The sequence below is a fragment of the Sceloporus occidentalis genome, unplaced genomic scaffold, assembly GCF_023333645.1.
Source record: "Sceloporus occidentalis isolate IW3139 unplaced genomic scaffold, rSceOcc1.0.p SCAF_1, whole genome shotgun sequence".
Classification (NCBI taxonomy): domain Eukaryota; kingdom Metazoa; phylum Chordata; class Lepidosauria; order Squamata; family Phrynosomatidae; genus Sceloporus; species Sceloporus occidentalis.
In genome coordinates, this window is record NW_028316981.1 from 61475519 (window position 1) to 61501820 (window position 26302).

Sequence of the window (26302 nt, forward strand, 5' to 3'; positions counted from 1 at the left end):
CTTCTTGGGTAATTTGCTTCATCGGCACTCCATCCTTCTAGACCAGGGCTGAGAGTGGGAAAGTGCCTCCCTTGGGTTGCCTGTGGCTCCTGAGACCCACTTTTTGCAGCCCCTGAAATTACCTTGGTGACTCCAAAAGTTAATCAACCTTAACATTAAAAAAATCTGCTGACTTTCACATGCAAACTGGCCAAATAAATTAAAAACAGCCCACAATTCAAACCATAGGGGATAAAAATTTCACCTAAACCTTAGGAAGAACTTCCTGATGGTAAAAACCGTTTGACAGTGGAATGTGCTATCATAGAATGTGGTGGTGTCTCCTTCTTTGGAGGTTTTAAACAGATTCTGGATGGCCATCCGTTGGGAGTGCTTTGTGTCTTCCTGCAGGACAGGAGGTTTTACTGGTTGGTCCTTGTGGTCTCTTCCAACTCTGTTATTCTATGATACTACAAATGTAAGAGTTTGTACCATCATACAACCCTTCTGGGGTTACTAGAATCCCTTCTAGGACATCACTAATAGCACACTAAAATGTGATGGTGAGGCCTGCAGGGTGTGTATGTATCTTCAGGGATGAAGATTACACCTGCCCTATCCCTGTTGTAAAGTGATATTGCCGACTCTGTATTCCCTACATTCCTTTAGCATGGCTTCCCAAGATGGCATTGGAACAGTTGTTTTTAAAAAATATACACACACAAACACACACATCCCTGTAAGCACAGTCAGCTTCTGTATCCACGGATTCTTTATCCACAAATTAAAGCATCCACAGCTTGAAAATATTTACAAAAAATTTAAATTCCAAAAAGCAAACCTTGATTTTGCGATTTTATATAAGGGACACCATTTTATTATGCCATTATATTTAATGGGACTTGAGCATCCATGAATTTTGGTATCCACAGGGAGATCATGGAACCAAACCCCAGTGGATACCAGGGACCACTACTGTCTGCATATACTGTAGTTCTGAAAACAAAAGCATTGATGGTGGTGAACAGAAAGTCAAAAAGTTAGAGATGCAAAATAAAATATTAATATATCATTGGTAGCATAACAAATTTCAGTACTTTTACAAAAGTACTTAAGCTAAAGATGCAGCAACAGCTGCAGAGGTAATCTGTGGTAATGCATGAGATTTGATCACATTACACTGTAGATGTTACAGCATCCTAGGCAGATGGCTTGAATGACCATTGGGTTGTTAGAAAACATTCCAGATGTAAAAGCTTGAGAGCTAAATGTCTGACAACATGCTGTTGTATAATGCATTTTTTCCTGAGCCTCTTCTTTGCATTTGTGTAGTACATTTTATATTTCATTAAGAAGTTTAAGAGTCTCACTGCCTTATCCTTTTTCAGTAGTCTGTGACTTTAATTTAGTACCACTGGAAAGTCAAATAATATAAGTGAATCTATTATTGCTGTGAAATCACATACAAAATGGGGTTGATTCTAGTGCAATATTGACATGCCTAATAATAATAATAATAATAATAATCGTTATTTGCCTGGTTTGGAGGCCTGCATTTTTCAGAACCAGAATTACTTCCCAACAGATACAAAGAGCTTCCTTGCTATTTGGTAGCAAAACCTGAGAAGTTTCTAAATGCAAGAACGATGGTATACAGCCAGCCCTCCATATCTGTGAATTGCTTATCCTTGGATTCAACCAACCATGGTTTGAAAATATTTTTTTGAAATTGTGTAAATTCCAAAAAGCAAACCTTGACATTGCTACTTTATATAAGGGACACCATTTTATTGTGCCATTGTATTTAATGGGACTTGAGCATCCATAGATTCTAACATCCATGGGAGTTCCTGGAACTAAACCCTAATGGATACCAAGGACCCACTGTACTAGGGAACTCTTAAACATGGAAACAAAGTATTGAACCTTAACCTTAAATCCATGAACAAAATAGAACTCTGTTTATGGATTGGAAATCTCTTGCCACCCCCTAAGTCAATAGCTCACCTTCCCAAATATACTGTAGTTGATTCATACCAAAATATTAGAGCATGGCCATGTCAACAGACTTGGCTTCTATATTGCTTAGATGAGTTAAATGCTGCCCTGAAAACACTTTTGCTCAGTGTGTCTGCAGCATCTCAGCAGGAGATTCCTCTAGTACTGAGTTACCGATGGACTCTCCCACAGCTAGTGTGAAACTGACTCTTCAGTGTAAGCACAATTCTAGAAATTATGCTGCTGCAACCTGAGATCAGACAAATAGATATATAACTTCCGCAGCAATTTTTTTTGTTTGGATTTTTGTTTTTTTGTTGTTGTTGTTGCTGCTGCTGTTCTGTTAAATTTGTCATCTGATTATTTACTTTCTCAATTCAGTAGAAAATTTTAGGGGCAGGTTTGCTGAAGTAAGAATGGTTACATTTTGATACTTGACCTCACATGACATGTGAGACTGTTCAGGGCTTCTGGCATCTTGTTCTCTTCAGTCAATTTCTGCCCATCTATCACCTTTATTCATTGTCTTTTACATCGCTGTGGCTACCAGATGGTTGAGTTTTAATGCTTGATTGAATCAAATATGGGGCCCACACAGACATGCCAAAATAAAGCTGTTTCGGATCACTTTGGAGGTATGCTGTTTAAGTGATGCATGTGTCCTAAGAGTCTGGAAGCTGCATCAAAGCCAAGCTTTGGCATGGCTTCTGGGCTCTTAGGACGCATGCATCACTTAAACTGCATACCTCCAAAGTGACCTGAAGTAGCTTTATTTTGGCCTATCTGTATGGGGCCTTAGATTTGTAATGGAAACAATGACCCTTGTTCAGCTATAGCTTGGCTGGCTAGCTTGCAGCAAACACAACACACCTGATAAGAGACATCGGTTCTGTGTGGCACTTCTGTGGAGGAACAGGAGAATCCATGGAAAGCCCGCAGAGAATGGCCTTGCTGTGCTGTACATTCCGTCTTCCATTCCCTGTTTTTCCCTGTAGTGATTAGATGGTACCTGATCTCTGGCTAATACATCAGGAATGCAAACATTTCAACATCTAGAGATGTAAATTATATGATGGACTATGTAATCCTGTGATGTTGTTCACAATGTGATTTTTTATTGTGATTCAGTTGAAATGTGTGGGAAAGGGATAGGATTTTGTACAGTCCTACTAAATAAAATTCATGAGTAGAGAAAGCACTTTCATTCTGAAAATTAAAGATTTGTTTTCTTGTGACATACCTAAGCATTTCTATGAACAGACATTTGTACAAACAGGCAGTTGAGCAGCAGGACACTTAAAAAACTAAACCAGCTTTAGATTTGAAGGAACCCAGTTTAGAATGATCTGAATGAATCCATTATGACTTTGCCTCTCCATAATAGTTGGAGTGAATCCATTATTTACCATTAATCTATGATGCTATTTTTAAAAATTAACTCCCTGACATTCCTTCTTGATCGGTCTACCCAGAAGATGTTCCACTTCTGCTTGCATGCTACTGCACTAATGAGGATTAAAATTTCCATGCTATTCACACTTGCAGCTTAAAGCGCTTGTTTGTGTTCATTCCGACATTTCTGAAGCAACTGGGCAATCATCCCAGTCATCCTGTGATTCATTCAAGTTCGGTTCATTGCGCCTCATGTCATTAGAAGATTGAGTCTCACTCAGTTGCTTCATCTGAAAGGGGACAATTTTTTGAAGGTGGGATGAAACTTGAACAAAAAAGGCATCTATTTTGGTTCAGGCCTATTATTTAGGTCTGACTCAGATTTTACAGGTACCAACCCAAAAAGAACTTTGTACATAGCAGCTTGTGGAGTGTTTGTAGAACTGCTTTCAAAAATGTGCATTGCAGGCGAAGGGATGAGCGTTGCAATAAGGAAACACACCAAGCGAATAAATTGGAAGGAAGAGGCCACAATTTTATTGAATACAGCTGACAGGTGGGGTTGGCCCAAGACATGGTTGCGGATCTGGCATTGACCAATCCGACTGTTGATTGATGAACCCCATTGCCCGGTCACAGCCAGGCCTCGGGATGACAAAGGGGGGAGGGTAACTGGATATTCGCATGTTCACATCTCTGCCCCTTATCACCAGGGGACACTGATCAGGAGTTGCCCCTGCAAAGGCAACTCCTCCTTAGTCCTAGCGCCCTGGGGCCCCATGGGACACCCAGTACCAGTGCTCCGCAGCACAGGTAGCCATGCCCACTAGATCCACAACCCATGCTACTGCCCTCTAAAAGTTGTGACAACAAACCAGAACCCTCCTATAAGAGCAAACGGGGAGGAGGGGGAAATCCAAGCCGGAATGGTGCTTGTCACTTGGCCTATACAGTAGCAAAGAGTTTATTAAACCACAGATCCTTTGACATGAAGGATTAATGTGGTTCCATATTCCAATTTGACTCCTTTCTTTTACTAAGTCTGCAAATCTATAATCTTGTGTATGTGGTTTTGTGACTGTAAGATTCTTCTAGAGTTCCCTCTCTGAAGTTGTAGATGAAGCTCTGGCCTTAGAGGGGGGAGATCTTCTCTTTTCCCATCCAGACATGGAGACCTCAGCAGTTTATCCCTGACTATCCTGAGATTCCAGCCCTTAAGAGTGTTTAAGTGAACTGTTGATGATTCCTCTGCCTGTGTGGATTATATTGTTGATCATGAGGTAGGAGTCCAGGTAAGCAGAAGATGATGATGAGGACCTCCCAATAGATTCAGATTTAGCTGACAGATGATATAAAATGCTTATTCCCTCAATCTAAAGAGGTAGGGTGTGGCAAACCACATATGTTCCAGGACAACACTTCAGTTTGCTATATCCACAATCCTTGTAGCCCATCTACATTTATAGGAACATGCAGATCACTTCTCGGGCTGGTCTAAATGTATTTACTCCCATCCCTTGCAGTGAGAGGAATTGCCTTTTTTCCCTGAAAGGCAGAAAACAGCCTGTGGGCGGGGTGTTCACTCTCTGCAACATATTGGCTACACGTGGGCAGGAGGTTTCGGTTTCTCAGCCAACAAACTGACAAACACACGTGTATAGATGCTCTAAACTTTACTCAACACAAACTATAACTCCCGTCACCCAAGCACTGCACAGCCCGTCATAGGGGTCTTCCAGTTATTTCACTGTGGTCCCACGTCTGGCTTGCCAACCTGTCCAAAACACTTCTCAAGGACTTCCACTTCAGCTTTGTTCCCCTCATCGGGATTTAGCCCTTGCTCTCACTGTTTGGCTTTCGGGTCCCACCACTCTCCTTCTAGAGTCTTCCCCAGTCTTTGTCTCCACTCCCCTTTGCGAGCGGATTGGAAGTCCCCTTCCTCCCTTGGGTCACGGAGCTTTATGTCCAGGTACGGCCCAATTCTTATCAGCCCGTGTCTTCCTTACAGAGTCACGGGTTGGCCTTCCCTACCAGGGCTCAGGGTTACCTTTTCTAGCCCTTCTCCGACCGCCTCTCCGCATCCAGTTATTCCGCATCTCATCCTCCTCCCCGTGTTCTCCTGTCCCTGACCTTTTATCCCTCTCCCCAAGGGCCTTGCCCTTCCTTCTCGAGCTTCCCCTGGGTCCTCTCTCCCCTCCTGCTGCAACTCTGCTTGATCAACCCTCCCCTCACCCTCCTCTCCCTGACTACACAGCCTTTCTACAGAGAGAAGAAATCAGAAGAAACTCTAGTTTCTTCTGCACTTCATACAGGTACCCAGCAAGGCTTTTAGATAGATAAGAGGCTCTAATATTGGATCTTTTAGTCTTTTGAGCTCGTTACTCACAGGTTTGCAGATGTCTTAAGTCTAGGTATAGCTACCTAAAAAGGAGTCAGCACCATTGAACACAGTGGGATTTACATCAGAATAAACATGCATAATATTGTATTTTGGTTTTCTAGTGGCAGCTGCCTTTGAAAGTACTGAAGGTAAGAGAGTTGACATTAGAGGTTTCTTGGAAGGTTTTGTCAAACTATTACAATTGTTAATGAATCATTCTGGATTTGCACCTTCAGACAAAAACTGATTGTACTTACCTATAGACTCAATTTCCTAGTGTCTCAGGCCTTTTCCAGAAGGGCCTTTTAGTACGTTCTGTGTAAGTACTAGGGTTGCCTGGGGGTGTCTCTTTCAGACGCCCCCAACCCTAGTACATACACAGTACGTACAAAATGGCAGCGCCCATTCTACATGGGCGCTGCCATTAGGACGTCACGACCACGCCGCCTCCAAACAGGCCGGCGCAGACATTATATCCTGGCGCCACGGAAGGGTGCCTGTGGTGCCCTTTCCGCGGTGCAGGAAGGAGCTCCAAAACAGAGTTCCTTCCTTCATTTGTGTCGCTGAAACAGCCTTTACACGGCTGCGCCAGTGACACAAAAGATAAAGGGGCTGAGAGGCCCCTTTCTCTTTTCCCCGCCGCTGTCTGTCCAGTCTCAAATTGGTGGACTACAGTTCCCATAATCCATAAATATTGTGGTTCTACTGATGGAAGTTGGAATTGAGTAGGATCATAAGTTCGCCAACTTTACAACACACAGACCTGGTCAGTTCATGTAATATGTTGTTGTTGTTGCTGCTGCTGTTGTTGCTATGTGACTTCAAGTCATTTCCAACTTATGGCAACTCTAAGGTGAGCCTATCACAGGGGTTTCTTGGCAAGATTTGTTCAGAGAGGATTTGTCTTTGTGCTTTCTGAGGCTGACTGAGTGTGGCTTGTCTAAGGACAGTGGGTTTCCATGGCTGAGTGGGGAATTGATCCATGGTATCAAGGAGAGTTAGCATGGAGTATTGGTTTGTGAGCACTGGTCTATAACCCTAATAGGATTGGCTTAGTGTCACCATAAGTCGGAAATGATTTGAGGGCACACAAACCTCCCAGACCCCAGTCCAGCACTCAAACATCTACACCACGCTGGCACTCTTGAAGTAGTTCTTATTGTCCTATTAATCATCTTCTGTCTAAACACATAACAAATTTGTTATTTATCTATTAAATAAGAATAAAAAAGCAGAGAACCATTGTGTACCAATAAATTATTTGGAAAACATGAGGAAAGAATTGTGAATCCAGGTGCAGGGATGGGCATGGTGTCACTTTCTTTTGGGTTTTGATGATCTGGTTCTCATCTCATTCAGCTTTTGAAAGACAAATTTGGCAGAAATCTAAAATGAATACATTATTTGACTGAACCTTTGTATTTTGGTTTTCACGTAGAAGAACTGGCTGTTTAACTGCAGTACTCCATCTTGTTTACAAAGCACATGACAGTGAACTGTCATTGTTTGGATTAACTCTATAAAGTTGTTGTCAAAGTAAGATTTTCATCTTGTTGATAAATAGTGTTTGTTTCTGTTTTCTTCTTTCATGGGAACATTTTATTGAGTATTCCAATTAGTTCATTTTTGTTTTAATTTTAGTGAGAGTTTATTTATTGGTATACTCCCCCACTTTTTTTTAAATGTCTTTACATTTCTTCAACTAGGTCAACTTCTCTTTCATCAGTAAGAGTGATTTAAATGTGCTTCTCAGCACAAAAGTTAGAATCATACAAGCCATTGTATTCCGTATTACCATGTATAGATGTGAGAGCTGGACAGTCAAGAAAGAAGATAGGAGGAAAATCCATTCATTTAAGATGTGGTGCTGGAGAAGAGTGCTGAGTATTCCATGGACAGCCAAGAGGACAAACAAATGGGTCCTACAGCAGATCAAGCCAGAAATATCCCTAGAAGCCAAGATGGCAAAACTTAGAGCCCATTCCCACCACACAAAAAAAGTGATTTGCCAATCAAATTATATGACCGCCGTTCCCATTTGAAACCGGTTCTAATACTGGTGTGATCGAATGAAATCACACTGAAGCAAGGCAAATGCAAAAAACCTGCTTTTTTCAGAGAGTAGTTTGAAAAGAATCTATTCCGAAGAGTTCAGCAAGTGGGAACTACAGATCAGAATCACATCATTCTGGAGGGGAGGGACTAATGGCAGAGGGGTGTTTACCATCCCTCCCAGTTTTTGGGAGATGTCTCTCTCTCTCTCTCTCATACACACACACACACACACACACACACACACACACACACACTGCTGCCTTTTTATTTGTTGGTGTGACCTATGGGTGCATGTTTTTAAAAAAAATAAAGAGAAGACTCAGTTCATTGATTTTGCACCTACTTGCAAAGACAAGTAGTTGCTAGCCCAATGAGTCAATTCTTTGATTAATTTATTTTTTTAAAAAAGCATTGCACAGCCCCATCTTTGTCCTCCTCTTGCCCCCTCCAGGCCTTGCCTTCACAGCCCCATCCTCATCCTCCTTTTGCCCCCTCCAAGCCTTGCCTTCATAGCCCCATCCTTGTCCTCCTCCTCTTCCTCCTCTGCCCCCCACCAGGCTTGTCAAAAGTGCCTGCCAGTGCCGCCCCCCCCCCCCCAAGCTTGAGCTGTCACTTACATCAGAGATGACTGATGGGGGATTTTGAAGCAGAACTACTAGTGGGGATGGCAACCATGCCAAAAAAGAAGCGATTACACTGGGGTAAGAAAAAAAGTCTCTTTTCATAGTGGGAATGAGGGACCTTTTGAAATTGATTTCCAACATGGAGCGAGGACGAATCAGGAATTGGTTAAAACTGCAAGTAGGAATGAGCCCTTAGATTGTTATAATTTGGACACATCATGAGAAGGCATGAATCGTTGGAAAAGACAATAATGTTAGGAAAGGTGGAGGGAAGTAGAAAGAGAGGAAGGCCACATGCTAGATGTACTTTATTAAAGATACCATGAACATGTTGCAGGAGCTGGACAGAGCAGTAGAGGGCAGGGGAGCCTGGAAATATCTCATCGATAGGGTTGCCATGGGTTGAAATCAACGCGAAGGTAGATCGACGCAAAGCAACAAACAAAAGAAGATAACATTCATTTTAAAAGAGATTTTAAATAACATTTGCTTCTGTTTAATTTCAAACAACTTACATTGCTTTGTCTAAAAAGATTCTTCAGGGATTTTACATTCTGGTAGATTGTTATCAGTCTGCTGTGACAAATACACTTCATGGGTTTTGAAAAAATAAAACTCAGTTCCTGTTATATGCAAGGTAGTAAATAAAAGAAAGCAGAAGTAGAAATGACAGCTGAAATAGATGTAATTGGTCTCTTTCAGGATTAAAGGTGTAAGTAGCTGCAGACTGTGCTCTAATAAGCTTGATGTTTTCCCTATCCTAAATAACTTACAACTTTTATATATGTGGGTGGTTAAAGCTTTATCTTTTGAGAAATATGGAGCCTGAATTGAAATTGTAAACGACACACTGCACTCTGGTATGTAGATGTCTCTAATGCAGCAGTCACAGGTAATGTAAAAATAATCATGTAATCTGCCCTTGCAGAATTGGCTTAAATTTATTAGTCCCCACTATAGTAGACCTGCTCAATGAATGGTCCTTGTTAAGTCAAAACCCATGCAAATCCTTTAAATTTTAATGGATGTACCCAGAGGAGGGCAACCAGAATGGTGAAGGGTGTCAAAATCATGCCCTGTGAGCAGCGACTTTGGGAGCTGCGAGCTGATATGATAACCCTGTTTTAATATTTGAAGGGGTGTCATACTGAAGATGGAGCAAATTTGTTTTCTGCAGCTCCAGAGAATCAGCCACAGAACAATGGGTTCAAACTACAGGAAGAACTTTCTTCCAGTAAGAGCTGTTCGACAGTGGATCACACTGCCTTGGAGTGCGGTGGAGTTTCCTTCTTTGGAGGTTTTCAAACAAGAGGCTGGATGGCCATTTGTCAGGGTGCTTTGATTGTGAGGTCCTGCATGGCAGTTGGTTTCACTTGATGGCTCTTGAGGTCTCTTCCCACTCTATGGTTCTGTACACTAGTTGGGATTCACAAATGAATTTAACACAGCCTGACATAGTATATGTTGCTGGGAACAGTGTAAGGGTAGCCATGAAGGGTGAATTATATGTAATTAGAGGCCTAAATATGATTAGAAAAAGAGTTAATGGGAGCCATAGCAGGGTAGGAGTTAAGTTCCTGATTTGTGCCCCTCCCTACATCATTGTTTCTCAGATACAAACTACACTATTTAATATGCAGTAAGCAAGTACATTAATGAATTTTTAGATTCAAAAGTAAATGTAAAGACCCAATCTGGATCATATCCCTGAAGCATTGGGGTAGGGGTGGAGCTGGTTTCCTTCCAATCCCTGAAATTCTTTAGATAAAAAAGCTCTGATTGAAGCTAATGTGCCTCTTCCTCCATCTGAGCAAATTAATTGACAATGCAGGAGTTTTGTCTGCATTAGGACCAGAGGAATAAAGAGTTAAATTCCACTTACTCTTCCTGTGCTAGGGTCACAATTTCAATCAGGTTCCTCTGCATTGTTATACTTTTTAAAAATCTGTGGTATACTACAAACTTTGTATTAAAAATACCATTTAGTTTGGTCCACAGTACATTACTATGATTAGCATATTCTGTGCCCAGGGCTAGTAGTTCAGTAGCAGAACATATGACCTGCTTGCAAAAGGTCCCATGACCTTGGTATTTCCAGACATTCTGGGAAATATTTTTTGATTGAAACTCTGTATTCCTACTGCTGGTTTAGAAATATTGAGCTAGATGGGGAAATGATGTGAGTCCCAGACCCAGTATAAGGCATCTTCAAATATTTGTTACTATATCGCCTCCTTCAATTCTCTGTGGTATTTGGAGCAGCTTTGCAACAATCTGAATGAAAGATTTTCTTATGTACTACAGCTTTCACAGTTTTCCCCTGTCCCTGAGCAACAGATTTTCTTTGGCTTACTTGGTTTATTTTTCTTCTGCATTTCTCTTTTCCTATCTCCCATTTTTCCTGCACGCTTCTTCACTTTCATCTGCACATCAAGTATCTTACTTATCCAAAATGCTTATGACCATTGGATTTTTGGATTTTTTTTTTTTTTTTTTGGAATTTCAGAATACCTATATTTGCATATATATGCATAATGAGATATCTTGGAGTATGGGACCGCGTCGAAACACAAAACTCATTTACCATATATACCCAACTATAAGTCAACCTCATGTATAAGTCGAGGGCAAGTTTGGGGGACAAAATTAAGAACTTTGCTATGACTCATGGATCGGTTGAAGGTTAAACTTAGGGGCATATAGCAAAGGATCTAGAGGATGAAGCAAAGCAAAATCCCCACAATTACAAAACTTATAAAATTCCAGCAAACATAACTGTTTGTGCTTACTCTTAAGACTGGATGGATGAGAAAGCAGAGGGTGTTGGTTCTTCCATGACATATTGTACTCTTGCTTTTCCTTCTTTTAAATAAGAGTTAAGATACAGTACTTACATTGACCTGTGGATAAGTTGACTCAGATTTTTTGGGCAGATTTTTTACCTAAATTTCTAGACTTCTACATGCGTATATACAGTATATTTTACATTCACCTTATACACATAGGCTGAAGGTAAATTTATACACTATATTAAATAATGTTGTGCATGAAGCAGAGTTTGTATACTATCACTATCACTGTCACTATCTCAGCCACCCATGAAAAACATTTTGTTTTTTGGAGTATTTGGGAATTCCACATAAGGGAGATTTAACAAAACCCTGTTTGGAAAAAAGATTTATAAGTGACTGCAAATTTGGGCTGACTTATTTTTGCATGTACCAGATTGATCTGCTCATGACATGTGAAGATACAGCACCAACCTCTTCAGGAAGAAAGCTCACACATATACAGCTGTGTGCATGAAGGCCACCACATTGTCTGGAGCCCTGTGCAGTCTGAGACCACATGGATGCCTTTACACCTACAGCTGTATAGATAGATAAAGGCTCCGTCCTAGCAGATGTTTGCACTGTGTTTATGGACACTGTAGTGGGACAAAGTGGTGTCCATAGTGTTCAGGGACAAGGCTAGTAATCAAAGCTGTGTTCCCAATTCATAAGTTGACTCAGCATAAAAGAGCCCAGAACTTTTCTAAGGTAAAATTGGTACTTTACTACTTGTAGCTTTGAAAATATTTGCTGAACTTCTGTGGTATGAATGTCATTGCACAGTTCCAAGGGTAGGCATATGGTAGAAATTGAGACTATATATCAGGGATTGGCAAAGTATGGACTATGGAATGCTGCCCCCTGATGTCATAACCACAAAGGAGGATAAGGCACCGCAAAATGTAGGACATTCAAGAAAAATGTAGGACATTACAAAACACTAATATAAATAAACCAGTCAATGTTTATTGATTAGCCCTTAGGCCATATCAAAATAACACAAAAGCAGATAAAACACACTATAGAAATTCTATAGAAATTCTATAGAAATTAGAAAAAGCTAAATATAATAAATCTAAAATATGAATAAAATACCATACAGATACCATGTGAATGCCATACAATTTCAGTACAAAAACCATAAATGAAACAAAATTATAAAACTTGATTATAAAAATCTATATAAAAGATTCAAAATACAAAAATGGGTAAAATAGAGAGGGGGGAAAATACGTCTTTAAAATGATAGTACACTGGTGCCTCGGGATACGAAATGATCGGGTTACGAAATTTCCGGGATACGAAAAAGTTGGATTGGCAAAAACTGTTTCGGGTTACGAAATATTTTTCGGGTTACGAAATTCATTTCGGCGCGAAATTCAAATGCTGCAAAGTGCAGCTATAGGCTTTCCAGTGCTAACGGATTATTTTTCGGGTTACGAAATTTTCGGGTTACGAAAGGAATGGCGGAACGAATTAATTTCGTAACCCGAGGCACCAGTGTACATGAAACAAAAGATTGAACATCAGTTACACATCAAAATTCCTCATCACCTCTACAGTTGACCCCAATTGTCCCCACATATCTAGGTCTCAACTGTATTGCTTTACATAGAAACCGAGCTGTGGTAACAGATATTTTTGAATCTTGACCACTCATGAAGTAAGAGGTTCTAACATGGGTATCCCAGAACATTGATCATTTGATATAGGGACCAAGATACTGGTATCTTTCCTGTTGGTACAAATTACACTTGAATAGAATATGAGCTAAATCTTCAATCTCTTGGTCTCCACAAATACAAGTCATAAGGAATACTATTAAATCTACCATATCTTACCATTGCGTCAAGCTGATCAAATCTAGCTCAAGTAAATGCCTCCCTCAGGTATTTTGGCATTTGTATTTTTAGATAGTTAGGTCTTTGAAAAGTGCACGACGAAACCAAGAGGACTCAAGATGGGATTGAGACTGTTCTAAGAGACATAATTTTGGTAGTCTATCTGGCCCCATTTCACACTAATATAAATGTAACTTCATGCTTTTTAGTCATGCTCAAAATGGAAGACATTTTAGAATTCTTCCTGGGCAGAAGGTGGAAATGTAGAACATGTCCTGGAAAATTAGAATGTCTGGTTTCCTTGCCCCCAGGGCTGTTTTTGAACTTCCCTCAGGAATTAAAACTTATTCCAAAATGCCGTCTGGAGAATGTGGTGGACATTATCGCTATGTTTGGAGGCCCCTTGGCATCCCCAGAAATCAATAAATTGCACATCCATCCCCCAACATTTTTGCCCCCAAATTCCCTCTAGGGCAAGGGTAGGCAACCTTTTTGAGCCAGGGGCCGGGTTGCTGTCCCTCAGACAACTGGGGGGCCGAAGCTGGGGGGTGGAGCTTCCACCTTCGGGGTGGGGCCGTGTGCCGGGGGTGGAGCTTCCACCCTCTGGGGGTCAGGCCTCTTCCTCTTTGCCGGTCCCTGCCGGGGCCCCAGGCCCTGTCAGAGGCCGGGAAAGAGCCGGCAGGGGCTGCCAGCGCTGGAGGCCTCCCCCTCTTTGCCGGCCCCTGACGGGACCCCAGGCCCCATCAGAGGCCGGCAAAAAAGCCAGCGGGGTCCACCAGCGCTGGAGGCCTCCCCCTCTTTGCCGGCCCCCGGCGACGGCAACGGGCCTGTTGGAGGGCCCCAGCATTGGCATCAGGCCTCCCAGAGGCCCGCCGCCAGAGCCCTCCCAGAGGGCCCTAGCGACAGCAATGGGCCTCCCAGAGGGCTGCTGCCGCTGGCGGAGCCCTCCCGGAGGGCCCCAGCAACGGCATCTGGCCTCCCAGAGGCCTGCTGCCGTCGCCAGAGCCCTCCTGGGGGGCCCCAGCGAAAGCAATGGGCCTCCCAGAGCGACGGCATCGGGCCTCCCAGAGGCCCGCTGCCGCAGCCAGAGCCCTCCTGGGGGGCCCCAGTGACGGCATCGGGCCTCCCAGAGGCCTGCTGCCGCAGCCTCAGCCCTCCTGGGGGGCCCCAGTGATGGCATCGGGCCTCCCAGAGGCCCACTGCTGCTGCCGGAGCCCTGTTCGAGGGCTCCGGCGGCTGCAGCAGGCCTCCTAGAGGCTGTCGCCAAAGGCGGCAAAGTCTCACGCGACCATTTCTGAGGTCACGTGAGACTTCATCTCTAGGCCGCCGCCATTTCCCCCCCAAAATGGCGGCGAAGTCTCGCGTGACTTCGCCATTATTTTGGGGGGGAAATGGCGGGGCCCGGAGCGGCGAAAAGCCACAATTGGCGGCGGCAGCAGCAGCCAGGGGCCGGCCGAAAGGCCTCCTTGGGCCGCATCCGGCCCGTGGGCTGGAGGTTGCCGACCCCTGCTCTAGGGAACACAGGGACATTTCCATCACATTGGGATTCCATTAACAGCCAAGGCAATCCCTCAGACAGGTTTATGATTTGAAATGACCACTGTTTCGAAACTAGTCATCAAAGATGTTTAGTTTTTCTATAAATATTTCAGGTTCAGGAAATGATTGAAGTGTGCCATTTGTTTAATGATTAACTTTTAATAATTTCAAATTGTCATTTTATTTTCTGTGTTGTCCCCGCTCTGCTTGCAATATGTGTTTTGCATTGTGATCCTATGGGTAGGGACTTGTCCATTTTATTTTTATACTACATAGATTATATTCATGCTATTTAACTTCTTCTGAAACTGAGTTGAAGACCATCCTGTTCAGAGAAGCGTTCCCAGGCATTGCGTGACTATTATTTGCTATTTGACGTTTTTAATTTGTTGCCTGTTTTATTGAACCATTTCCTTTATTGTTATGTATTATTTATATGTATTATGCTATTATTTCTTAGATTGTATGCCATGGGCTGGTTTATTTATTTTATTGTTTGGATGTACAGCACTTTGCAAATCTATAGCGCTATATAAATAAAGCATAATAATAATAATAATAATAATAATAATTTAAAATGCATTAAAATAATGGTGATATGTCAGAAGGGAGGTGGTGCACCTTTTTTTCCATTGTAGTTTGTATGTATCTCAGGATATTAGCTTCCTTTAAGGCAATGTTGTTTGTTTCTTGTGCTAACTTTTGAAGTAGGTGGTAGCTTTTGAAAAGGAAATGGCTTTTAAATAATTAACCAGGAACTGATGGACTCTGTTCTGCACATCATTTCAGCAAGATCTTTAGCTGATGTGAATTGGTGTGGTACATGGAAGACAAGCCAGTGGATAGCTTATACCATCTCATAATATTCAGTTTTAAGTTGAAGCCCCACCACCACCATGGATAGCCTATATATTTATAGTGATATTGCTGTTCTTTTCCTAATACCATAATCCTAAATAGATTTCTTTTGATAGCTATGTGATAGCTTCTGATAGTATATGTTTGATAACTGTTGCAAAAGAACACCAAAAGCAAACCTTTAACACCTGTTTGTGAATATATAATATTTGAATGCTTAACAAGAAAGACATTAAGACTAATGTTGTAAAACCCACACAATTTTTCTGGTTTAATTATCCCTATTCACAAAATAATCCTTGAGAAAGTCTGACTATGTTTGGTACTGTGACACGGAGCTTCTCAAGCAATAGGTAACACTTCACATGTTGCATGTCTGAAGGAGGAGGTCCCCATGATACGTAGTGAGTGGGTTGTGCCACTGATCCCAAACCTAGCACCAGCTGGCCAGGCTAGACCCAGTGTCCTATGTGAGTATAGATATCTGAAAAAGAGGTCCTATGCACAAGGGGTTGCTCACACTTTCAGGCCTCTCATCATCCAAGCTTAATGTGGACATTAGAAGTGGGGCCTGTCTGGATATGTGACATTGAAGTTGGAGCCAAAGACTAAACATTGTATGGTTCTCTTTGCACATATAATGTGTAATTTGTATCTGAAGGAATCTGTTGTTACTTGTGCATCTTTTTTTAAATTGTGTCATGGTTGACATGTTTTTTATATGTCAGACTAACAAGCATGATCATCTGATCTGAGCTAGTACTCTACTATGTCCTTGGGGAAGGGAAAACATGTCCCTTTGCCTCACAGTCTCCATTCTGTACCTTTCAACAGTCGTGTGAATATTTTAAAAATAATATTGTTACTCTCATATTCATTCAGTGTTATAATAGACTGTTTGAAGAACTGATGATGAAAGGACATTATGATAATGTCCTGTGCTTTGTTTGATGATAGCAGGGATGAATGAATTAAAATTGTTATTTTTAGATAGTACTGTATATATTCGACTATACGTCGAACTCATATATAAGTTGAGGTCAACTTTTGGGGCCACAATTGTTCGTTTTCATATGACTCGTGGATAAATTGACCCAGGTTTTTTGGGTCAATGTTTTGACCTACATTTTCCAACTTATATATGAATATATATGTTATGACTATTTATCAGCTCGGTTGGTACAAGAGCCTCTTGTCCTTATTCTCCAGCAAAAGCGGGGGGAAAATACTAAACCATTCTTTTATTCCAGGTTGCCCTCATTCTTCTTTGGAAATCAAATGCCACATTGAGCTAAGGACTGTGCCTGAAACTTGTGGTGAATTTCAGCATGTTGATCCTGTAGAGTGTATGCTTCAAGCTGGAAGAAAGCCAAAAATAAAATCTCATCTGGCCAAGAAGCATTCTCTGTCAAAACCTCAAGGTTTGAAATTTAGCTCCTTCAATGTTAATGTGAGGGTTATCTTGTAGTTGTTGTGTTAGATAATGCATGGTCTAACAATTATCCTTGCAGGAAGGGTGGCTGTCTATTGGCTAAAGGGGCTTCATGTATGTGGTGGTGCATATGTTACTCTGTAACACTGAAAGGAATTGCATAGTTTCCATTAGGTTCTCAAAGGGGTCTGTTACCCAAAAAAGATTAAGAACCCCTGCCATAAACTCTTAGGTGTGAGAGGCAAAAATGGTAGCTAGGACATACCAATCCTTGAAAAGGACTGTTTTCAGCTAATAATGAGTACTAACTTAAATTAATAACCACCAAACATATTAATCACTAAAATCCTATCCAATTCTTCACTGTTCCTATGCTTATCATTGTTATTTCAGGAACTCAGGGGCTATACAGATTGCTGCCCCTTTCTTGGCCAGATTGGGGCCCAATCTGGCCTGTGGAGGGCACAAAAAGGAGCCCTTGGAGAACCTGCATCATTTGGACGCAGCACCAAAGGTGTGTCATGATGGTGCACACCATCTGGAGTGGCACGCACCATCAAGGTGCCATGGGGTGGAATAAGGGCAAGTGTTGCCAGGACGCTGAACCCTGATTCCGTCCACAGGCTGGCACAGAGTGCTGGTCTGTACAGGCCCTCAGTCTCCTGGTTGTCACATTGTCTAGTTTTGGTTCTTCTGTGCTTTGGTTGGCGTTCTTGGACTTGACCTCAGATTAGCATGCTTAATAGACACTAATAGTGTGAGATGCTTGACTGTAGGCTAATCTGCTTGTATGGGATCTAATAGGCAGAGACTGTTATTCCACTCTGTGCTGTAAAGGCCCTGGAATTGTGGTTTCTCTGATTAATTGCAATGTAAATTGATAATTCGCTGCATCCATTATTATGTTCTTACTTTGCTTCTTAATACTTAATACCTAATACTGAGCCTATTATAATAGTTATATTCATAGTAAGACAGTTCTGTGTGTGGGTTTATAGTTTAGTAGTAGGAGCCAGTGTGGTCTAGGTCGGAGTATGAGTGTTGGACATGGATTCTAGGAAATCCAGGTCTGGATCCTCACTCAGCTATGGTAATCCACTGGCTGATCTTGGGAAGGTCACACACATTTAGTTTTAGAGGAAGGAAATAAAAAACTTTCTCTGAATAAGTCTTCCCAAGAAAACTTTATTTTAAGATCACCCTAAGTTAAAGGCAAAGAACAATCAGTTAGAGAAACCACTGTTCCAGGTTGTTGTTGACACATCAGTGTTTGCTAAAACATAGTTTTACAGGAGTGGAAAGAACAAGAAAGAATTTTTGCACTTAATCTTACTGTGATTTCTAACCTTTCTGTTCTCCTCTTCTGATGGTATCCCCATAGGGCATGTGAATATCCATTTCATATGCTCCGTCATTTTATTTTATTTTATTATTTATTATTTATTTTATTTCTATGCTGCCTTTCTCCCAAAAAGAGACCCAAGGCAGCTCACAATATAAAAAGGCATAGTGGTTTGAGTGTTGGATTATGACTCTGGAGACCATGAAACCCACTGGGTGACTTTGGACCAGTCACATGCTCTCAGTCTCTGGGGAAGGCAATGGCAAAACCACCTCTGAACAAATCTGAACAAGAGAACCCCATGATAAGTTCACCTTAGGGTTGCCATAAGGAGGAAACAACTTGAAGGCATACAACACACAAACACACACATGTTTTCAGTGAAGAACAAGTTAGCAAGTTCTTGAGGAATCTCTGTTTCCTATATAGTTAACACTTAGATTGTAAATTCCTGATTGTTTATGTTACTTTATAATGTGTTATACAAATAATACTTAATTTTTTATATTGTAACCGATATTGTACTTATAGTAAAGTGAATTCAGAAACGTTGAATTTTTAGCATTTTCCCCATAAAGCAGTATGAACCTGAGTGAATTTTGGCAGCAACTGCTGATGGGTATGACCAACTGGAATTAATTGCCTTAAGTCAATTTGATAGTATCTACTTTAAGGGTCAGTTAAATTAAGTTGCTTTTGGCTGTACTGAATGATGAGAACACATGAATTTGTTGCTATGGGATACTGTTTGCATGTTTAGTGGGGAGAAACCATTTACTCACAAGAAGTATGAGGAACTCATATGGTTTGCAGTATTCAAAGGCTAACATAGATGGACTAAGGGTAAAGGTGTCTTCTTCTTTTTCCATTAAAGAGGAGACAGGAATACATGGCAAGTACTTTGTTCCAGAAGTACATTCAGTGCAGCAGCAAAAGAGGAAGGAAATTTATGCAGATTATACCACAAAGAGGTAGGGGAGGGGGAAAGAAGCAAAAATGGGCTGTTTTTTAATTGGCTTTCTGAATTACCACAAGAAAGAGCATGAGGATGGATAAAAATCTGTCTTAACTCTATAGATTTTGCTCAGCATGTTAATCAACCAATACTCAAAATTTCGGGCCAGCAGCACTCAAAAGTGTTTAGTTCAGTACTGAGGGTTGTGGCTGAATTTTTGCAAAATATACTGTCTATGTGCTGTGCATCCTGTTTAGCAACAAGGAAGTGGTCACAGTCTCTCCGTCTTTGAACAAACTTAAGAAAATGTAAAAAAGAAGGCCGGTACCATTTGGCCTGAAAAAAATTGTTTTTTATAAGTACATAAGATAATCTGAAATTGCATTGTTTTTGCTGTAGTGCTCTTTCCAGCTTTTTATTGGAGCAAGTGGATTGGTTTTCATTAAAGATGGAACAGTCCTTGGTTTCATTTTTATTTTTCTAGTACCTCCTAAGCCTGTTTATCTCCAGCCTGCTGGGCAGGAGAAGATTCCTCCAGCACCATCTAAGCCTTTGCCAGCAGATCCCAAGTCCTCAAGAAGTCCACTGCCTGAAGAAGAAATAACAAAGGCCTCAGGAGACATTAACAGACTCATTGAAAAATTTGAAAGTATTAGGTAAGAACTTTGGTATTACCAAAATTTCTTCTTTAAATAATAGCTTAGGGGGAAAATAATATGTTAACAACTCACTCACCAAATGTTGAGTTACATAAAATAGTATATTGTTGTTATGTGCCTTCAAGTCGTTTCCAATTTATGGTGCCCCTAAGGCAAACCTGTCATAGGGTTTTCTGGGGACAAGAGCATGTGACTTGCTGAAGGTCACCCAGTAGGTTTCCTTGGCCAAGCAGGGAATTAAACCCTCATCTCCAGAGTTGTAGTCCAACCCTCAAACCACTACATCGTGCTGGCACTCCTCAGAAAAGTAGTGTACTGTATATAGATCGTGCTGGCACTCCTCAAAAAAATAGTGTATATAGATCTGTCAATTATTAAAAACCAAGGTTATCTTAAACCTAGTAGAGAGTTTTGAAATTTTGATTAACATTGGATGGCAGTTTATTGGTGAATGGATCAATCAAAGTAAGTTGTTTTCAGCAGGTTTATTCACATACCAATTAAAAATGTATGGGTGGACAAATAAATCACCCTACACTAAAAGACATGAAAATGCCTGAAGTAGGTTTGCTGGGAGAAAAAGCAATTAATTAAAGTTTGACATTTTTTTCCTGTAAAAATGATAGATTTTAAAATGAGCATACTGATCAGAAAACAAAGAATTTATAAGTCTGCTTTTTAGTATTCATTTTTTCAGTAAGTAATGTTTTCACAACTGCATTCTCTTTGGATGTTGTGGTTTTCTATGAGGACAAATATACTTGCTTAGTCTTTTAACAGCCTATAAATGGTTCTCTTACTATTTAGGGCGAATTCCATTAAATGCAGTTACTTCCTCAATATAGTTCCCCAAAATTTTTAAAAGCACAAATTTGTGGTTTTAATTTATTCCATTTTTCTTAAAAATTGAATTTTATTACAGTGTAGTTAGCACTTTACTTGTATATAATGGTATGATGAATATTTGTAGCAGCCATTCTGAATAATCATTTACAGAACTTTTTGAATAGTAATTTCAGTGACCTTTTGCTGCTCTTATACATTAAGGTGTGCTTAAAGGCATAGCTGAAGATATTTTTGAGACCTGAGTTAGAGTTCAAATGGCAGCGCCCATGGTGATGAAAAATATCTATTATTAACAAAATTGATGATCCTTCTAACCTGAGAGAGGCCACCTCACCTAGTCCCAAGATAAAAGTTCTCCTGGGAGTTTACATCTCAGAGATTGTGATCTGAAATGCTTTAGTGATTTAATTGGCAGTACCGTTTTCAGAATAAATGGCTTTTAAACAGTAGCTCTAGAATCTGGCACATAAGGTCAATAACACAGAGTTTTGTTTTCATTTGCAGGCGGCCTATCGATGTTATTCAAAGAAACCAGTTTAATTTAGTTTTTAAGATGGAACCTGGAATGGACTCTCCTAAACAGTGCTGCCCAAGTGTCTGTGATATGGCAGCTTCCAGTGCTGCTTCTACAAACGAAATTAAGGAACAAGAGGAAAGTGAGCCTGGCATCTTGTGTAGCACTGAAATGTCTAACGCAGACATAATGAAAATTAAAGAACTAAATATAGATGACACCACAGCCACTGAAGACTGTACTGATGGGGACATCAGGAAAGTGCCTATGGAAGATCTTGGTCATAAGGATTCCTTGGCTGAGCTGAATGGAAGTGGCAAAATTCCCAATAGGGACAGTGGGATCGACAGCCCTTCTTGCAGTGTGGCAGGCGAGGCATTCCTAAATGAAGATGGTTCAGAACAGAGAAAAGCCACTGTGAGTGGGAGCCCAGCAGCAGACATGGAAAATGACAAAAAGGGTGTCAGATTATCTGCTGGGGAGCAGAAGAGAAACTTCACTCAGGATGAAGACAGTGACATAGATGAAGGAAGCAGTGAAGAGCAAGAAACTGCAGAAGTATCAAAGCTGGAATGTGTAGACATTAATAAGGTAAAACACATGAACCTCTGTCTTCTTTTTGTGACAGTATGCAGTGTGGAAGTTTGCTTTCATAGAATTCTCATTTTTTTGCTGAACATAAATCACACAGGCAGTTGCAGCACTTAGTCCAGTAACCAGAGCTTGAAAAAAAATCTTTTTGGAGTACAGGTTCCCAGAATTCCCAGCATGTGCTAGTACAAAAAAGTAACTTTGCCAAGCTCTGCTAGTTAGTAATTTCTGGCAGTGGTTCTCCAACTCAGTCACATAGTGATCTGTCTTTTATGTGCAAAGCATTGGTCAGCCATTGAGGTCTCTGTACTTTCAGCCAGCACTATTTTGAAGCCCTCTGTATAAATGTCTTGAAAGAAAGAAAGAAAGAAATCATTTAAAGTTTTGTTAACCGACACAGTTAACTGTCATTCTTATGCAAGCGTTATCATTTTCTTTCGAAATTGTTTGTCTGTTTTTAAATGGTTTTACCCAACAGTGACATTTATGTTTTAATTAACTTGTTTAACAACTTTATGAATTTGTTAATGTGTTATCTATTTTTAAGACTAAGGTCCAAGGCACACTGCAGAAATAATCCAGTTTGAGACCACTTTACCTGCCATGGCTCATTGCTAGGGTATCCTGGGAAGTGTAGTTTATTGTGGCACCAGTGCTGTCTTACAGAGGAGGCTAAATATCTGTTCCCAGAATCCCTAGCATTGAGCCAAGGCAGTTAAAGCGGTCTCAAACTGGAATATTTCTGCAGTGTGTTTTGGACATATGTACTACAAGTGAAGTTTTCACCTTGTGTATAAAAAGGAAATGGAGGAGAAAGGAATCTAGCAGCAGCTTTAAGACTGTGTATCTTAATATTTTGTGTTTAGGGCCTTAAGACTGTTGTATCCTAATATTTAATATTTGCATATTCAGAGTAGTTGCACCATGTAATCCCAAAGGATTGATCTTAAGAATGTTGGCTCCCTTGGTTGAATGTTCTTACTAAAATTACTATAATACCCATCAGATGGACATGTACAGTATAATCAAATATGGCTTCATGGGTTGGTCACTGTTTTGAGGGTGGGATAATGAGTGCCAAAGCTCCCATTTGCTTTTCAAGGTTCCTTAGGTGCCCTATTCCTTAACCCCTTAGTTGTGCACTATTTGTCTCTACTGTTAGATACCTTTGCTCCTCCAAGTGTTTTGGACTTCTTTTCCCAGAAGCCTCCATCAGCTTGACCAATTCTCAGTGATTCTGGGGGAGCATCAGAGACTGAGTCCCACTGACCCATTTTATGCTGCTATCTGTGGCTTTATTCTGCGGAAGCCCATCTAAGCAGTCATCGTTGTCAGATGCCTATCAGACATTGGAAGTGCTACCTGATATTTAGCTGAGAGGATTTTTTTAGCTTCCCCCCAGCTGTTTTGGGTTCTCTGCCTCCCATCTCCCCCATGCTCCCTTCCTTTTCCTTCCTATAAGTACTTCTTTCATCTGTCAAATCTGTACTTTTTCTTAAGGTTTTTTAAAAATGTGTTGTCCTCTTTACTTAAATTGTAATATGGTGGCCCTGCCCTCCAGTGGATCTAACATCCTCTCAGTTTGTCATGTTTTTGTTTTCTGGCAGCTGTTGTAGGCTTTTTGAATCAGTCTGATTGGTGAAATATAACTGCTATGCTTAATTTTGAATTCTAAGCATGGGCCAGTTTAGCAGCTGATATTGGAAATGTGAGAGTGAGCATGCAGATTGAGCAAATAGGTGTATTGGCTGGTGGTATAGCAGCTGCTTTTAACTCTCCATGGACAGCCTCTTAATTACTGTTCATCAGTGTTGATGGTCTGTCAGATCCATTTCCTGGGGAATTTGGGGGCGTGTCTACTATTTGACTGGTCAGAGGTGTTTCATTTCCTTTCAGCTTCCTGACAGCAACTCTTCTGGCTGTGCCACTGAACTGAATCAGAAGGAGAGAAGCAGATAAACAGATCTGTACATGCAGATATGAGAGACTGAGTGTGTAGTGGTTTGGGTGTTTGACTAAGAGTGACCAGGATTCAAATCCCTGCTGAGCCCAGGAAACCCACTGGGCAAGTTACACACTCTTAGCCTCAGAGGACAGCCATGAAAAAACCCTTTGAATAAATCTTGCCAAGAAAACCCCATGATAGACTTGCCTTTGGGTTGCCATAAGTCTGAATCAACTGAAGGCGCATAACAATAACAACATGCAAATATAGCCGAAGTATTACAGAACATGTCCCTAAACATTGACTCCCAGAGCTCCTAGTATTCCTTCCTTAATGATCCAATATCAGTAGTTAGCCTTTCAGCGCTGGTGCATGCCCTAGCCGTCCATGCTTGATCGGTGGGTCTCACAGCTTTGTACTAATACTGTTTGTGCAGTATCCTGCTTTGCAGGATGGGCAGTATACAGAGTTCATAAGCTGGCTGTATTTAATAACATTTATACAATGAGAGTTAGTTATAAAGACATATCTTTCCCTTTCCTCATCAGAATTCTAGTATTTCAACTGGTTCATATGGGAATATAGTCTATCGTATTATCCCTATTCATGAGCCCTATGTCTGAGACAAGTCAGTTTATTAATATAAGTCAAGTCAGAAGAAAGGGCAAGAAAAATTGATTTTAGTGTCACTGCAAACATTAATGGTAGAGTAATAGTGGACATTAAGGCAAAACCTGGAAGTATATTCTGAAGAATGCAGCCTCTTGCTTTGCTTTGCTATTGCGTGATGAATGAATACAGTCTACAATATTATAAAATTCACAGTGGCCAATCTGTAATTTATAAATATGGAGTTAGTCATGTCTGCCTAGTGGAAGGCCATTTTGCATTAGAGTGGTACCCAATTGGTTTTTAAGTACACATCAATATGCTTAGGATCAGTTTTGACAGCTGTTGTAATTGAACTGTGAACACATTGTTGTAAACTGTCTTACATTCTCATATAACATACTTTGTACAGTGGGCCCTTCTTATTGGTGGGCTTCTGACAAATTTGACCACCAGCATTCACACACTTCAGCCATTTAAAATAAAAGTTGAAATTTCAAGACTACTGATATCCTAATCTCTGGGGCAGCTCTGTTAGTTTAACTAACATTTCCATTTCCCCACCTAAGTTGCTTGGGAAACTGGGACCAAACATTTTTGTTGGCCAGACTAGTTCTGTGAGGTCCTTTAAGAAGCTCATGTATCTTACGGTTCATGGGCCCTCCCACTCTTGTCATATATTACTTTAAGATGTGTTAGTAAACTTGAACAAATGAACTGAGTTAATGCTTGGTTATGTTGGCATGCTTGGAGGTGTCCTAAAAACCAACTGAAAGAAAATGTCTTTTACTGACCCATTCTCTGTTTTGTACTAAAAAAGAAAAGAAAAGAAGTAGTAGTAGCATTTTGATTTTGGGTATGTCTGCAGGCTTATGCAGGCTTCGCCTTACAGGCTGAATGTCCCTTTTCCAGAATTCTGGAATCTGAAATATTCCAAAAACCAAAACTTTTTTCATAGGTGGCTGAGAGAGTGTCACCTTTGCTTTCTGATGGTTCAGTGTACACAGACTTTGTTTCATGCCCAAAACTATTTAAAATATTTATAAAATTACCTTCAGGTGATATGTATAAGGTATATATTAAACATAAATTGGCTCCTCTCTTCAAGATGTCACATTATGTATGTATGTGCAAATACAGGTATTCCAAAGTTTAAAAAAATCCCCAAGACTTCTGGTTCCAAACACTTTGGATAAGGGAGATACAACTTGTATTATATTTTGCATTAATGGATAATTCTATACACCTGATAGCTGCAGACCCTTTCATCCTGTGCATAGACTCCCATCAGCTGCTTACACCCACATCACTGACAAGTGTGGACCTGCAGGATTAATGTGTATTTGTCTGAGCAGGGAAATATCCATATTCATAGGGGGAAAAAACAAAGACAAAACTGCACAAAGCTGTGCACAGCTTTGCACAGCTACTGTTTATGCAGCAGAGCACCAGGTATAGAGTGTGAAAAGCTCCTGTGTAGATGTGGTTGGTCAGTAGCCTACTCTGATCTAAGGGCTGTATACTGGGGAATAGCACCAGTTGGCAGTTCCATTGTCAGAGGAGCAGTGATGTTTTGGGGACAGCATTCTGTATCTTTGATATATCTCCTTTTAATGTTCAGAATAAAACCTAAAGAAGATTCACTGTTCCATCGACATTGGCGTCACCAGCTGCCATGGCTGTATCATTTATTCCCAAAGATAGGTGCACTGCTATGGTTGAAGGGTTTGCAGTTAAAATATTGTAATATGATTTGCTTTAGGAAATGAAAAGAGGCTCATATAAAAAACTGAGAAGGAAATATCTAATAATTCCTACCCCATTCCCTTTTCTTCCCCCCTTCCTTTTTTTTCAGCGAAGAGAAAACTGAGTTCTAAAGCAACTCTGTTTGCTGTTCTGCACTTGATGGTATG

General features: G+C 40.8%; 1 protein-coding gene across 2 annotated transcripts in view; it reads left to right on the forward strand.

The window, feature by feature from the left end:
- Window positions 1–26302, forward strand: part of LOC149321473 (FYVE, RhoGEF and PH domain-containing protein 3-like) — a 130762-nt gene that overhangs the window by 52893 nt on the left and 51567 nt on the right. For both annotated transcript variants that reach the window (XM_089522854.1, XM_089522865.1), the window contains exons 2-4: window positions 16747–16917; window positions 19710–19881; window positions 21235–21835. In XM_089522854.1, the coding sequence (XP_089378980.1) occupies window positions 16747–16917; window positions 19710–19881; window positions 21235–21835 (944 nt within the window). The remainder of the gene's footprint in view (window positions 1–16746; window positions 16918–19709; window positions 19882–21234; window positions 21836–26302) is intronic.